At 45.7% G+C, this 14,535-nt stretch overlaps 1 protein-coding gene across 1 annotated transcript in view; it reads left to right on the top strand.

Moving 5' to 3' along the window:
* The window catches only part of DDC (dopa decarboxylase), a 65,221-nt gene extending 58,317 nt beyond the window's left edge, over positions 1 to 6,904 (top strand). The window contains exon 14 of the mRNA XM_056857243.1: positions 6,656 to 6,904. Within this exon, the coding sequence (XP_056713221.1) occupies positions 6,656 to 6,874 (219 nt within the window). The 3' untranslated portion in view covers positions 6,875 to 6,904. The remainder of the gene's footprint in view (positions 1 to 6,655) is intronic.
* Positions 6,905 to 14,535: the final 7,631 nt, after the last annotated feature.

Below are 14,535 nucleotides of genomic sequence, written 5' to 3' on the forward strand. Positions count from 1 at the left end.
TGGCTTCACATCCTTGACAGCTGCATTTGGGAGCTGGAAAATGCAAAGGATATGACATCATATGTGTAATGGCATCAGGATACGGGGTAAATTGTACACAGGGTTACAAAAGGAGGGGAGAACTTGACAGTGCTGGCATTGCCAGCAACCCCGTGTTCCTTGCAATGTTTGGTTCCATCCTTATAGGCTTTCATACGATATACTTTTTCTATGCATTTGTGTCTACCACCAGATTTGTAGAATTTCACTACCGCAGGGTCTATAAATAATAAACCAATGATTGGGTTGGATCCAACCAGCTTTTCTGCTGATGAAAAAGAGAGGAACCACCTAAAAAGGATATCCTGAGGATCATGGAACCTCCATGGACAACAGCCACATGAGACAGGGGCTTAAAAAGGAGGGGAGCAGGGTGAGATTGTGTAGAAAAGCTGGTTGGATCCACCCCATTACTTTAGGAGAATGTTCAGGAAGAAGCTTCCTCTGAGAGAACATAGACCTTGGATGGACCAGTGGTCTGATCCAATGTGACATTTCTTATGTTGCTCTGCTCCATTTCACCAAGAGTGGCTCCCATCACACCACATTTAGAGCAGAGTGACTAACAGATGTCACTGGACCTACAGGCACTGTGCTGTGCAAAAATAAATATTTGGCTAAAGACACTGAGTCTGTTTAAAACAACAACAACAAGCTAACACATTTTATTGAACTGGGACAAAGACAATTAAGTATTTTTGTAAGAGTTGGAAAACCAGTCCAATGTGTTCTGCTAACATTCCTCATTATGAGTTCCCTGCAGTGCAAAAGAAAGAACCGCTTGCAGCACAACCTGAAGCCATCTGATGGAAGAGGCGCGTTCACCTCTTTAAGTATATTAGACTGGAGGAAGAATTCAAACATTGCTGTGTGCAGTGACAGGATACAAACTAATGACACGTTAGATGTGTCCTGGCTTTACATCAGAAAGTGGGTCTAAACAAACCATTACTAATAGGGTTGCCAACCTCTGGGTTGTACTACCCAAACACAAACCTATGCTGAAATGATTAGTTTATAATAGTAACAACAGCACGAAGGCTCCTTAAATAAATATCAATTTACTGTGATAGAATATTAAGGAAACATGTCATGAAAAATTAGCCAAACGTCCAAGAATGGTATATTTACACCAAACAAATGAAATCATGAGTGGCTGAACATCAAAAACATAAATATACAGGTTGCTCCACTATAAACACAATTATACAGGTTGATTCACCAATAAACAACAACGTGTTCTTCCACGGTAAGTATTCTTCCACAGTCAACAAAAATGATAATAAGTAGTATTCTTCCACAGCAACAACAGAAATATTCTTCCACAGCAACAACAATTATACAGGTTGATTCACCAATAAACAACAACGTGTTCTTCCACGGTAAGTATACAGTCAACTTACAGTGGAAGAACACATTGTTGTTTATTGGTTCTTCCTAATGTTTAGGTGGAATCGCTTCTCTATTAGTTTAAATCCATTACTCCATGTCCTAGTCTCCGGAGCAACAGAGAACAAGCTATTTCCCTCAACAACATGACATCCCTTCAAATATTTAAACATGGCTATCATGTCTCCCCTCAACCTTCTCTTCTCCAAACTAAACAAACCCAACTCCCTAAGTCTCTCCTCATAGGGCATGGATTCCAGACCTTTGACCATTCTGGTAGCCCTCCTCTGGACACGCTCCAACTTGTCAACATCCTTCTTAAATTGTGGAGCCCAAAACTGGACACAGTATTCCAAGTGAGGTCTGACCAATGCAGAATACAGTGGTAGTATTACTTCCCTTGATCTAGACACAATGCTCCTATTGATGCAGCCCAGAATTGCATTGGCCTTCTTAGCCGCCATATCACACTGTTGATTCATGTTCAGTTTGTGGTCCACTAAGACTCCCAGATCTCTTTCACATGTACTGTTGTCAAGCCAACTATCTCCCATCCTGTACCTGTGCCTTATGTTGTTTCTGCCTAGGTGAAGTACTTTACACTTCTCCCTATTGCAATCCATTTTATTGCTTATGGCCCAGCTCTCCAGTCTATCGAGGTCATTCTGAACTCTGACCCTACCCTCCGAGGTATTAACTACCCCTCCTAACTTGGTGTCATCTGCAAATTTGATTAGCATGCTCTCTATTCCATCATCCAAGTCATTTATAAAAATATTAAATAGTACTGGTCCCACGACAGACCCCTGTGGCACCCCACTGGTCACTCCTCTCCAGGATGAAGTTGTGCCATTAATGAGCACCCTTTGGGTTCGGTTGGTCAACCAATTACCAATCCACCTAACAGTAGCAGTGTCCAGCCCACATTTTACTAGCTTTGTTTCAAGAAGATCATGGGGGACTTTATCAAAGGCTTTACTGAAATCAAGGTACACTACATCTACAGCATTCCCTTCATCTACCATACTTGTCACTCTTTCAAAAAAAGATATGAGATTTGGCATGACCTGTTTCTGAGAAACCCATGTTGACTCAGTGATAACGGCATTTCTTTCTAAGTGCTTACAGACTGTCTGTTTAATTATCTGCTCTTGTATTTTACCTGGTATTGATGTCAGGCTGACTGGGCGATAATTGTTTGGGATTTCTCCCCCCCCCTTTTAAAGATGGGGACCATATTTGCCCTCCTCCAGTCTGCTGGAACTTCTCCTGTTCTCCATGAATTCTCAAAGATTATTGCCAGTAGTTCTGAAATCACTTCAGCCAGTTCTTTTAACACCCTTGGATGCAGTTCGTCTGGCCCCGGAGACTTGAATTCATTAAGAGTAGCCAGGTATTCCTGTACTATCTCAGTGTCTATACTATGCTGTAATTCCCCTATTGCATCCTCTGCTCCATTATTCTCAGGTTGAGCACTATTTCCCTTTTGGGAGAAGACTGATACAAAGAAGGAATTATGTAATTCTGCCTTTTCTGCCTCCCCTATTAATAACTCACCATCCTCTCCACTCAGTGACCCCATCGTTACCTTGATTTTCCTTTTGTTATGGACATAACCAAAAAAACCTTTTTTGTTGTTTTTAACTTCCCTGGCTAGCTGGAGCTCATTTTGTGCTTTAGCCTTCCTGACTTTCTCCCTACATGTGCTGGCTACTTGTTTGAATTCCTCTTTGTTAATTTCTCCCTTTTCCCATTTCTTGTACATGCCTTTTAAATCCTATCTCAACCAAGAGTTCTTTAGTCATCCACCCTGGTTTCTTCAAACCTCTACAATTTTTTCTCCTGGTGGGAATTGATTGAAATTGCGCCTTCAATATCTCCCTTTTAAGAATTTCCCATCCTTCATGTACTCCCTTCTCATTCAATATTCTCACCCACGGGATCACACCCAGTAATTCCCTAAATTTATTGAAATCAGCTTTCTTAAAGTCTAGAGTACACGTTTGACTATTTCTTGCTTCTCCTTTCTGCTGTATAACAAACTCCAGGAGAACATGGTCACTCCCACCTAAAGATCCCACTCCTTCTACACCATAAACCATTATTGGTTAAGATCAGATCCAAAATGGCTGTTCCCCTTGTCGCTTCTTCCATTTTTTGGACTATGAAGTTGTCTGCAAGGGAAGTGAGGAATTTGTCGGACCTAGTTGTTTTGGCAGAGTTAGCCTTCCAACAGATGTCAGGATAATTGAAATCTCCCATTACTACTACATCTTTCTTTTTTGAATGTTTGGACATCTGTTCCAGGAAAGCATCATCTCTTCAGTTTGGCTTGGGGATCTATAATATACCCCCACAATGATACCACTATTTTTCTCTCCCTTAATTTTTACCCAGATGGTTTCAAGCTGGGTTCCAGTGTTTAAGTCCTGGATCTCCTCACAGGTGTAATCATCCCTAATGTATAATGCTACCCCTCCCCACTTCCGATTTGGTCTATTTCTCTGAAATAGGTTATACCCTTCAATTAATACATTCCAATCATGAGACTCGTCCCACCAGGTTTCCGTAATGCCTATTATATCATATTTGCTTTTTGCTATTAAAAGTTCTAATTCATCTTGCTTATTTCCCATACTCTGTGCATTAGTGTAGAGACACCTTAGACCACAGATCCTTCTTCTGAGCAGCTTATTTAAGATTGTCTCCCTCCCATTGTTACTTTTTTGAACTGTCTTTCTCTTGCGTATGTGGTACCCTCTGCAAATCTTTCATATCTATATTTGCAGTTATTGTCTTCACTTGAGGCTTTAAATTTACGTCTCGCTCCCCCGGAAGATTTGGTTTAAAGCCCTCCTTATCAGGCTTGCAAGGCTGTGGCCAAACACATTTTTACCCACCTTTGTGAGGTGCAAACCATCTCCTGATAGAAGAGCATTATCCAGGTAGCGTAAGCCATGGTCCAAAAAACCAAACCTTTCCTGGCGACACCATCGATGCAGCCGCTCATTTATTTCCAGAATTTTTCATTCTCTTCCCAATCCACGGCCTACTACAGGAAGAACCGACGAAAACACAACCTGTGCTCCCAGTTCCTTCACCTTTTTACCCAAAGGTGTATAGTCCCTTTTAATACTTTCTGGGCTGTGCCAGGCAGTATCGTTTGTTCCCACATGAATAAGAAGGAAGGGATAATGATCCGTGGGTCTAACAACTCTATCCAGACTTTCCGTCACATTCCGGATATGCGCTCCTGGCAGACAACACACCTCTTGAGACAACAAGTCCGGTCGACACACTTTACTCTCTACCCCTCTCAGTAGGGAATCCCCAATAACCAACACTCGCCTATTCCTACATTGGGGAGCAGAGGTTTGAGTCCTGTCATCCACAGGGACCTGAGAGACCAGAGAGGACTGGGCACTGAACCTTTGTTCCAATGATCCAGGCTCAGCATCTATAGGGAGGTTTTGAAACCGATTGCTAAGCAGCAGAGGAACGGAATGTCTCCTGACTTTCCTATTTCTGTGGGTAACATTCTTCCACATGTTCTTCTCCTGAGGTGGGTCCCCCTCCCTACACTGAGTTATTTGGCCCTCCTCCTCTTGCCCTCCCAAGAGGTTTTCAAGAGTTTGGTCCATGAACTCCTCCCCCTCTTTTATACTCTGCAGTGTAGACAAGCGTGCCTCAAGTCCCCTTACTTTCTCCTCCAGTAGAGCCACCAACTTACACTTACTGCATGTGTAATTGCAGTTACCCTCGGGTAGGAAAACAAACATTCCACAAACCTTACATGCCACTGCCTCCACTCTCTCACCAGCCATTCCGCTTTGATTCATTGCAAACATGGTATGGTTTCTTGCACAATCCCTCAATGGTAACCCTACTAAAAGCTTCACGACACTCCCGGTTTCAGAGTAAACTACAAATACAAACTTTGTTTCAAGGCCCCCAGACATGACCCCCAGGCTAAGAGCCACAGGCCAAGAGCCCTTGTGCTCTCGCCCTTAGGCTCGTGCCTGTGGCTCTCACAGGCTACTAAATGAAGAACTCTATGTCCCACCCCTCCAAGCCAACAGCAGAGGGCAGGGCCAGCAATTACTCCCAGCAATTACTCCAACACTCCTTACTCAGGAAACAACACTAAACAAACGAACAAAGAGAAACACTCAGAAACCCCTCTCCAACAAGCCCCAAGCACCTCTCATTCACACTCACTCTCACCCACTAACTCACTCTCACACACACCAGCCTCAGCTGAAGTTCCCAAACAGCTGAGGAACAAGCAAAAACAAAAACTTTCACTGACCTCTTTATCAGCTCTGGGTCCTGCAGACTCACAACACAACTGCCTGTGGCGAGCGTAGGCTTCTAAATGAACAACTCTCAGTCCCACACCTCCAAGCCAACAGCAGAGGGCAGGGCCAGCAATTACTCCAATACTCCTTACTCAGGAAACCGCACTCTTTAGTAGCTCTGGGTCCTGCAGACTCACAACACAACCACCTGATCCTTTTACCTTGAGTTGCTAGGGACTGAACCTGGAACCTTCTACATGCCAAGCAGATGCTCTACCACTGAGCCACAGGCCATCCCGTGTAAGAGAGGTGTGCCTCTATCTTCACCTGTGATGAAATTCCGGACTATTGGGTGGGTGGGGGGTAGAATAGAGCTGATACAGAGCTTATGTACACTTCTAGTTTATGCTGTTGCAGTGATTTGGGCCACATTTAAGGTGACCCAAACTGCAGTTTGAAATTTGAACCATGAAAATAAATGATCAATCAGATACCATAGAACTAGGGATGCAGTGCTGTGAGAGAATGCCTCAGATTTCAACAAGGGGTGGATTTCAGAAGAGAGGGAGATTCCCAGAAAGACGTACAGTTCAACACTTCGATCTACTCAGTATTGAAGTGTATATAGAAAGAAAGGAAAGCAATGCTTGAAGAATATTTCCTGAGATTTTATATTACCTAACTACAGCAATGTTACCAACACAGGTAAAACAGTCACCCTTTGAGCCTCTGGCAGGTATATTTCATATACTGGTCTACTTAATAGGCGTGTTGTTTGTAGCAAAGTGTAGACCCAGTGAGCTCGCTAGAAGTGTAAATACTCTTGGGGAATGTGATCTGAAATCCCCTTTCTCTAAATGCTGCCCTACCCAACCTGCTGGAAAGGCCTTCAATGACCCTGGCTTTAGTTTGTTTGGTCATTATTGCAGGGTACTAACGAACTCAACGAGGCACTGCTGAAGAGCATAAATGATGTCAGGAAGATCCATCTTGTTCCGTGTCACCTGAAAGGGAAATTTGTGCTGCGTTTTTCCATTTGCGCCCGCACTGTGGAATCTGCCCACGTCCAGTTTGCCTGGAAGCACATCGTGAAGCTGGCGAGTGAACTTTTGAAAGCCCAGAGCAGCAATAGTGACGGACTTGATTGACTGGATAATTTAGAGAATGATGAAGGGCCAGTGGTAGCAGTGAATTGTGGTGTCTCCCAGCTTGTCTGATATTTCAAAACTACGAGCAACAAACTATACCAGAACCAATGTGCAGATAAAAGCCTAGGAGTTGTGTCTTATCTTCTTGACCACAATCTATTCAGCCCAGCTCAGAGCAGTATCTGTGTATGTATCTGCCAAATATTATTTCTTCACACCTACTCTGCCTTCCCCCTTCAACTTGGGGGCACCTCCTCCAAGCTCTGATGGATGCATGGACAGAGCCATTTCCTAACAATTAAGGAAACAGCCCACAAGTCTTCTGCCCTAAGCTGTGATTCTCCCTCAATCTACCACTTTAGGGTAGACCCACAGAACAGAGGTATTCAATGACCAGACTCCAAACACACCACAGTATATAAAGTGCAGCTCTCTGGGTTGGAGCCAGACTAAAGTTTCCAATGGTAGGGTGGAACTTCTCTGCTTTCCCTCTCCCACTGCAGCCCATCGATATCCTGGGAAGATAGGAAACCCTGGGGGGGGGGGGTCAAGAGCATGAAGGGGTAATCAGTGGAAACTGCCAATTTAGTCTGGATCCAACCCTCTATGTATGTGGGGGAGGCCACAACAAGAATTAAATAGTGCTTGGTCAACTACCCCTTTGGATGGTGAAGCAAAATTAACAATAGGACTTGGTTAAACAAGTCCTTTTTGGATTATACTTTGCAAAGGGGGATTAATCTGCGTGAGTGGTTGGGAAAACAGAAAACGAGGCATCTGGTGCTACCAAATTCCTGTTGCTTCACTTCCCCACCAATCCATGACCCTAGCAAATTATTCCTGCAGTTTTGTATCTTCTTTAAAGTTATTGTTTGGTCATACGTGAACACAGAGAAAATAGTCATTTTATAGGACGGTTAGAACTATATCTGGCCATACAGTCTCTTGCCAATGTGATAGCTTTTCTAGTATAGGCAAGTTGTTGGTGACACCTACAAAATCAGAGTGAGAAAAGTATATATTTGGATATGTCCAACACCTTCACATTACAACGGAGTAAGCCTTATTTATTTCTGTGTAACTTTAATTGAAGTAACTGTGCTGTGCTTGGAATCATAGCTTTATTGCTACAGGTTTTGCTGCAGATTCCCATTGCCACCATCAGATCATGCTACACTGTGGTAAAGTGTTGTGGTATTTCTACAGTGTGAAATGCTAACTCTTCATTCGTTGTCTTAGTAGGCCTGTGTCCTGACCCCTTTCATGATGCTCACATATACTAAAGACACTAGGCAACGCTTAACCATCAAAAGCCTAAATGTTATTCTTTATGGGATGGTAAAGGCTAGCCTGATCTCGTCAGATCTCAGAAGCCAAGCAGGGTCAGCCCTGGTTAGTATTTGGATGGGAGACCACCAAGGAATACCAGGGTTGCTGTGCAGAGGAAGGCACTGGCAAACCACCTCTGTGAGTCTCTTGCCATGAAAACCCCAAAAAGGGGTCGCCATAAGTCAGCTGCGACTTGAAGGCACTTTACACACACACACAAACCAGTGTTTAGACCATATGATTTTAATGAATACTGTAGGCCAGGGGTGTCAGACTCAATTGTTATGAGGACCGGATATGACATAAATGCCACCTGGTCGGGCTGGGGCATGCCAGCCCAGATTGAGAGGGGGGTGCCTGCCTCGGCTGGCTCACGGGTTGGATAAGAGCTCTCAAGGGGCTGGATCTGGCCTGTGGGCCTTTGACAACCCTGCTCTAGGCACTAGTTAAGCTAGGGAATGTACACAATAATAAGGATTTTGCTTTGGTTTATTATGACCAGATGCAATGGATGTGCCTTTGGTAGTTGTGCAAAAGATGGCATTTCAGCTAGTGAAACGTCTCTCATGACAAGCTGCACATCCCAGAATTCGCTCTGTACCTTAGTTTAGGGCTGTTGAAAAAAAAATCGGTAAAGTTTGGCTTCGGCAAAATTCGGCCCTTTTAAATTCGGGCCGTGCCAAAGTCTGAACTCCCCCGCTTTGGATCCCCGAAATTCGGCAGGAGATCTGGAGTTCGGGGGGAAATTCGGCCGGGTCTTTGAAGTGCTGGGTGCAACCTGCCCAGGCGGCGCCCACCACTTCAAAGAGTTGGGAAGGGGGAAGGGGTCTTTAAAAAGCCCCCCCGCGGGCCTTCACGGGGCTTCCCTGAAGGTGCGCGGGGGGCTCTTTAAACAGATCTGCGCCTTCCAGCTGGAAGGCGCAGATCTGTTTAAAGGCCCCCCCGCGCACCTTCAGGGAAGCTCCGTGAAGGCGCGCGCGGGGGGGGGGACAGATCTGTGCCTCCCGGTCAGGAGGCGCAAATCTATTTAAAGGCCCCCTCGCGCACCTTTAGGGAAGCCCGTGAAGGCGTGGGGGGGCAGAGGGGTTTAAAGACCCCCCACCCCTCTTCCCGGGACTCCCAGGAAGAGGGGTGGTGGGTTGTCAAGCCCCTCTGCGCTGTCTGCGCAGGCAGGGCAGAGGGGTTTAAAGACCCCCGCCCCTCTTCCCGGGACTCCCGGGAAGAGGGGGGATGGGTTGTCAAGCCCCTCTGTGGTGTCTGCGCAGGCAGGACAGAGGGGTTTAAAGACCCCCCCGCCCCTCTTCCCGGGAGTCCCGCCGAATCAGGGGAAATTCGGCTGTTTTTCGGTTCGGGATGAACCAAATCGACAGCCCTACCTTCGTTACAGGAACCCTGTAGTGCAGAAGGAAAAAACTAGAAGCATTTGTGATTCCATTACATCTCCCATCTCTAACCAAATAGAAGTTACTAAAATAACTGAGATTTAGGGTTGTCAAATTTGTTGTGAAAATTCTAGCACCTCAGCCTAAGTGCTTCCCCTCTCTGAAAAGAGGAACATTTCTCTCCCCTCCCCCATTCAACCCAAAGGCAAAGTAAATCTAAGCACGTGCAGAGTTATAAAGGCAAATGGATTGTGTTTTCAAAATTGCCTTGCCTCTTTAGCAGGAAGCAGCTTTTGGGACAAGGAAAAATAAAAATGCATTATATTACAAATAAGGAAACAATAATGGAAATACCAATATACATTTTTGTTTTCCTAGCATTACTTTCTCCTTTTTTTTGGAGGCCAGCCAGGACAGTAAAATTCTGGCTGGTGTCAGGATGGAAGTCCACAGTAGGTCCTGAACCTAAAAGATGTCAAGCAGCCATTCAATTATTTACACCACTTTCCAGTTCTGCAGGCAAATGACAAGCCAGAGATGGACAGGTCCTTGTCCTCTACAGAAGCATCAAAGCCAAGCTTATTCATTCATGTGAGCAGCAAAGGGGCTCTGCAGCTGTGTACCCAGAAGAATCCTCACACTTTGCATGCCTGTGTGCATGCACACACATTAGCTGCTCTACTTGTATTAGGAAAGGACAATTTGTAAAAAGTGAAAAAATACCCCCCCACACACACAAACACAGAAGAAGAGTAATGTTGGTTTTTATACCCCACTTTTTTCTATTTTTGAGGAGTCTCAAAGCAGCTTACAATCGCCTTCCCTTTCCCACAACAGACAGCTTGTGAGGTAGGTGGGGCTGAGAGAGTTTGGAGAGAACTGTGACTGGCCCAAGGTCACCCAGCAGACTTCATGTGGAGGAGTGGGGAATCAATCCCGGTTCTCCAAATTAGAGTCCACTGCTTTTAACCATGCCACGCTGGCCAAGGCACACTCTACACTGCATCTCTGAAAATGTTTGCAAGTGTCAGGCAATCTGAATCTGCCTGCTCAGCACCCACAAGCCACGTGGCTACAAGGGATAATGGGATCAATTCAGACATATAGCACTAGTACTAGAAAATCCTGTGTGTGGTTTCCTGTTGCCACTACAGGAGCTGCAAAATGGCTCCCCTGGAAACACCTGAATCCTCAGGCGTTATTCTGTATGTTCCGGGCTGAGGTTTGGCTTTGAAAGATTCTGAGTTAATCCCTGGCAATTCGTGGCTGAAGTCTTGTGACAACACCAATGTGACAACACACAAAAGTGTTAAAAACCCCTGTCATATTGAAATACTGTGACATGGCAGCATTGCAAAGGAGAACTTTTGACTTGCCAAAGAAGCTCAAGATTGTATGGGAGCAGTGCTGGGTAGTAAGTATTTACATTAAAAGTGGGATTTCAGATACTCAGAACTGTTACTCCACAAGTAGTATTCCTCATTAGCCTATGAAGTTTGAACACAGAAAAGCACCATGAATGTTTCTGGGACTACAATGCAACTTGTACTTCTTTGGCCTGGGTGGGTGGGAGTCTTATAAATTCCGGACAGTTATCTTAGATCCCCTCCAATCTGTCTTATCCCATATCCCTATCTATGTGCATATTTACTTACCCACACACACACACTATAAAAATCTGGTTGAGTCACCTTTGGAGTTTTCCTGTATTGTATAATATTAGCTGTGAATGCTCTTTTGTAACATGGTACTGTGAAGTTTTAAAAACCTGTCGGTCTCCATGGTGGGCCTGATTCTCTCTGATCTGATAATATTGTGAATGTTGTTTGTGAAATGTCCCTCCTGGAACCCACCATATGAAATAAAGTTACCGTTTTTTTCTGGCAGAACTTCTGTGCTTTTTACAGCAGCCTGGCAAGTTGAAATTGAGCAGCTTTTCCTATTACAGCATTACAGCATATCCCAAGCAAGGCAAAACCCACAGAGTTCCTGCACAGGAACTATGCCTACGGGCAGGACAGTCCTCTGGATCCATTTCATTGTAATGTTGGCGTAATGTACCGGAGATTCTGTGCACTTCAAGCATCAAAGCAGACAGTAAAGCACTGTAAGAGGAGATGCTGATGCCGAACAAGGAGTCGATGGTAGCGATGACAGAATGAAGGGAGAGGGCAGTGGGGAGAGTGACAGAAGCACTGCTGCCACCAGGGGAGCTGGGCAGGTGGAGGAAGTACAGGCAGTGTGCAAGTGAGCAGGTAGGCAAGCGAGGGAGTGATGGGAGAAGCAGCAGGGAAGGAAGCAGGAGGCAGTGAGGAGGGTGAGAGAGGTGGCACCACCAGGTGTGTTAGGCAAGAGGAGTAGGAGGAAGGGTACGAGTAAGAGAAAACAGTGGGAGGGAACAGGCAAGGCAGGGCAGGAAAAGTAAGAGAAACCAGTGGAGGGAAAAAAGGTAAAGAAAGGAATTATTACTTTAAATGTATTACTTTAAATTTATATCCTGCCCTTCCCAGCCAAAGCTAGGCTCGGGGCAGGTAACAACATTAAAACCATTTTTCAACAAACCATAATACATATACATTTAAACCAATAAATATCAAAACAGAAATAAACCGTAAAATAACAGAAGGTGCTCAGTTAGAGAGTAGTAGCTGTTGATAAGCACTGCAGTCTGACATTCCCCCCCTCCCCATAGATCGTAAGATAGAATAAAAGAGGGGGGAAGGTAGGGAGGCCAGCGCAGATGACACCCATGGCAGTCCTCAGTTACAGCCCTGGTGGAATAACTCTGTATTACAGGCCCTGCAGAACTGTTTGAGGTCCCACATGGCCTTGATGATACTGGGAAGGGAGTTCCACCAGGCTGGAGCCAGGGCCAAAAAAGCCTTGGCTCTCGTCGAGGACACCCATATGCGGGACCGCCTCTCCTGGTATGTTCCCCAGAGAAGCTTACGTTCATGTAATTCTAACTTGCTGGTGATCCCTGGCCCAAGGAGTATCTGGCTGGCCTCGACCAGGGTCAGGGCTTTTTCGGCCCTGGCCCCTGCCTGGTGGAATAGCCTCCCTAATGAGATCAGGGCCCTGCGGGACTTTCAGGAGTTTCGCAGGGCCTGCAAGACGGAGCCATTCCGCTGGGCTTATGGTTGAGGCCAGCGACGGTTCTCATTATAGTTACTGGCCTGCCTAGTCCTCCCCCCCCCCGCTTTCCCCACTGCTGAGCACCACCCCTTCAAGACCACCTTAGGGTGTGGTTAATTTTATTACAAATTTCTGTCTCTGGAGTTTTGGCGCCATTGAGGGACATTACTGGGCTATTTTAAATTATTTTAAACTATTTTAATGGGTTATTGTTTTATTGTGTTTTTAGACTGTGTAAGCCACTCTGAGCCCGACCTTCGGGTTGCGGAGAGTGGGGTAGAAATGTAATAAATAAATAATAATATGCTCCTAGGGCTGGGGACCACCAATAAGTTGTTATCCATGGAACGTAAAGTCCTTTGGGGGTGTACCAGAAGAGGCGGTCCCGAAGGTACTGATGTGGTCGTGATCCCCCATTAACATACAGTCCAATGGCTCAATGAGGCAGGAGGCTGGATTTGAGCTAATTGGCCAAGGAGTCATAACCGGGTAAGCCAAGTCACAGACTAATGAGCTCTGCAGTCTTGTCACACACCAGGGAGCGGCAATGCAAGAGGTTTTATAGACATTTGACATTCCAATAACATCCGATGTAGCTTGTCACTGCAATGTCATAGTTTGTACAGTGCGGGTGGGAGCATTGCTACATTGAGTGAATAGGGTTCTATTGTTCCCTTGCGAGGAGAAACAAAACTTAAAAGAAGGAGTATGCGGGAGGGAAACTGTTCCCTTATGTGAGAGGAAAGATTCTAGCCTTTGGTCTGTGTGTGTGTGTGTGTGTGTGTGCCTACTTGCTTGATGCTAAAGACAGGGGGTTTGGGACAGCTGACAAGCGGCTTCTTTGGGGATGCGTGCAGCTTGAGTGTCTGAATGAGGTCACTCAATCATAACAGTACGAGGCTCCCAGACCGTGTAAGGCTTTAAAGGTCAAAACCAGCATCTTGAACCTGATCCAATGCTCCAGCTGGAGCTAGTGCAATTGGCGAAGTACTGGCTATATATGTTCCCGCAGCAAGGTCCCCGAAGGAGTCTCAACACAGCACTCTGTACCAACTGGAGTCTCCGGATCAGTCTCAAGGGCAGCCCTACGTAGAGCAAAAGTTACAGCAGTCCAGCCTAGTCACATGGATCTCTGTGGCTAGGAGAGGTAAGGCACCAACTGCCAGGCCCAGCGGAGATGGAAAAAGGCCACCTTCATCACACCTGTGACCTTAGCCACCATTGACAAGGAGGCATCAAGGATCACACCCAGACTGATGGGGGGTGCAGATGTTAATTGCACACTGTCAAAAGCTGGGAGATGGCATTTCACCCCCAAGCCACCCCAACCGAGATACTGGACTTCCGTCTTTGATGGATGCAGCTTCAATTGGCTTTTCTTCAACCACTCCAGATGGCCGTCCATCAACAGGTAAAGCTGGGTGTCATTAACGTACTGATGAAAACCCAGCCCAAAACTCCTGACAAGCTGGGCAAGGGAGAGCATACAGATGTTAAACAATATAGGAGAGAGGATCACACCTTGTGGTACCCTGCACAACAAAGGGTGTTGTTGCGATACCATCTCCCCAGGCGCCACCCTCTGTCCCCGACCTTGGGCACAGGTCCAAGAGGCAAGTGGTTAGCCCCACAGCTAACAGGATCTTGTCAGCATTGGCTTCCGAAAGCTGACTGAACTGGTCCAAAAATGAACCAGAAGACAAGCAAGGGGCCTCTAGTTCACTTACTGTATCAAAATTGGCAGGGAGGTCATGGCGGAGCAACAAAAAAGCTCATAAATGCCTCACAGCTATGGGCTGTGACTATTCTTCTAAG

This window comes from Euleptes europaea, chromosome 11 (genome assembly GCF_029931775.1).
Source record: "Euleptes europaea isolate rEulEur1 chromosome 11, rEulEur1.hap1, whole genome shotgun sequence".
In the NCBI taxonomy this organism is placed as follows: Eukaryota; Metazoa; Chordata; class Lepidosauria; order Squamata; family Sphaerodactylidae; genus Euleptes; species Euleptes europaea.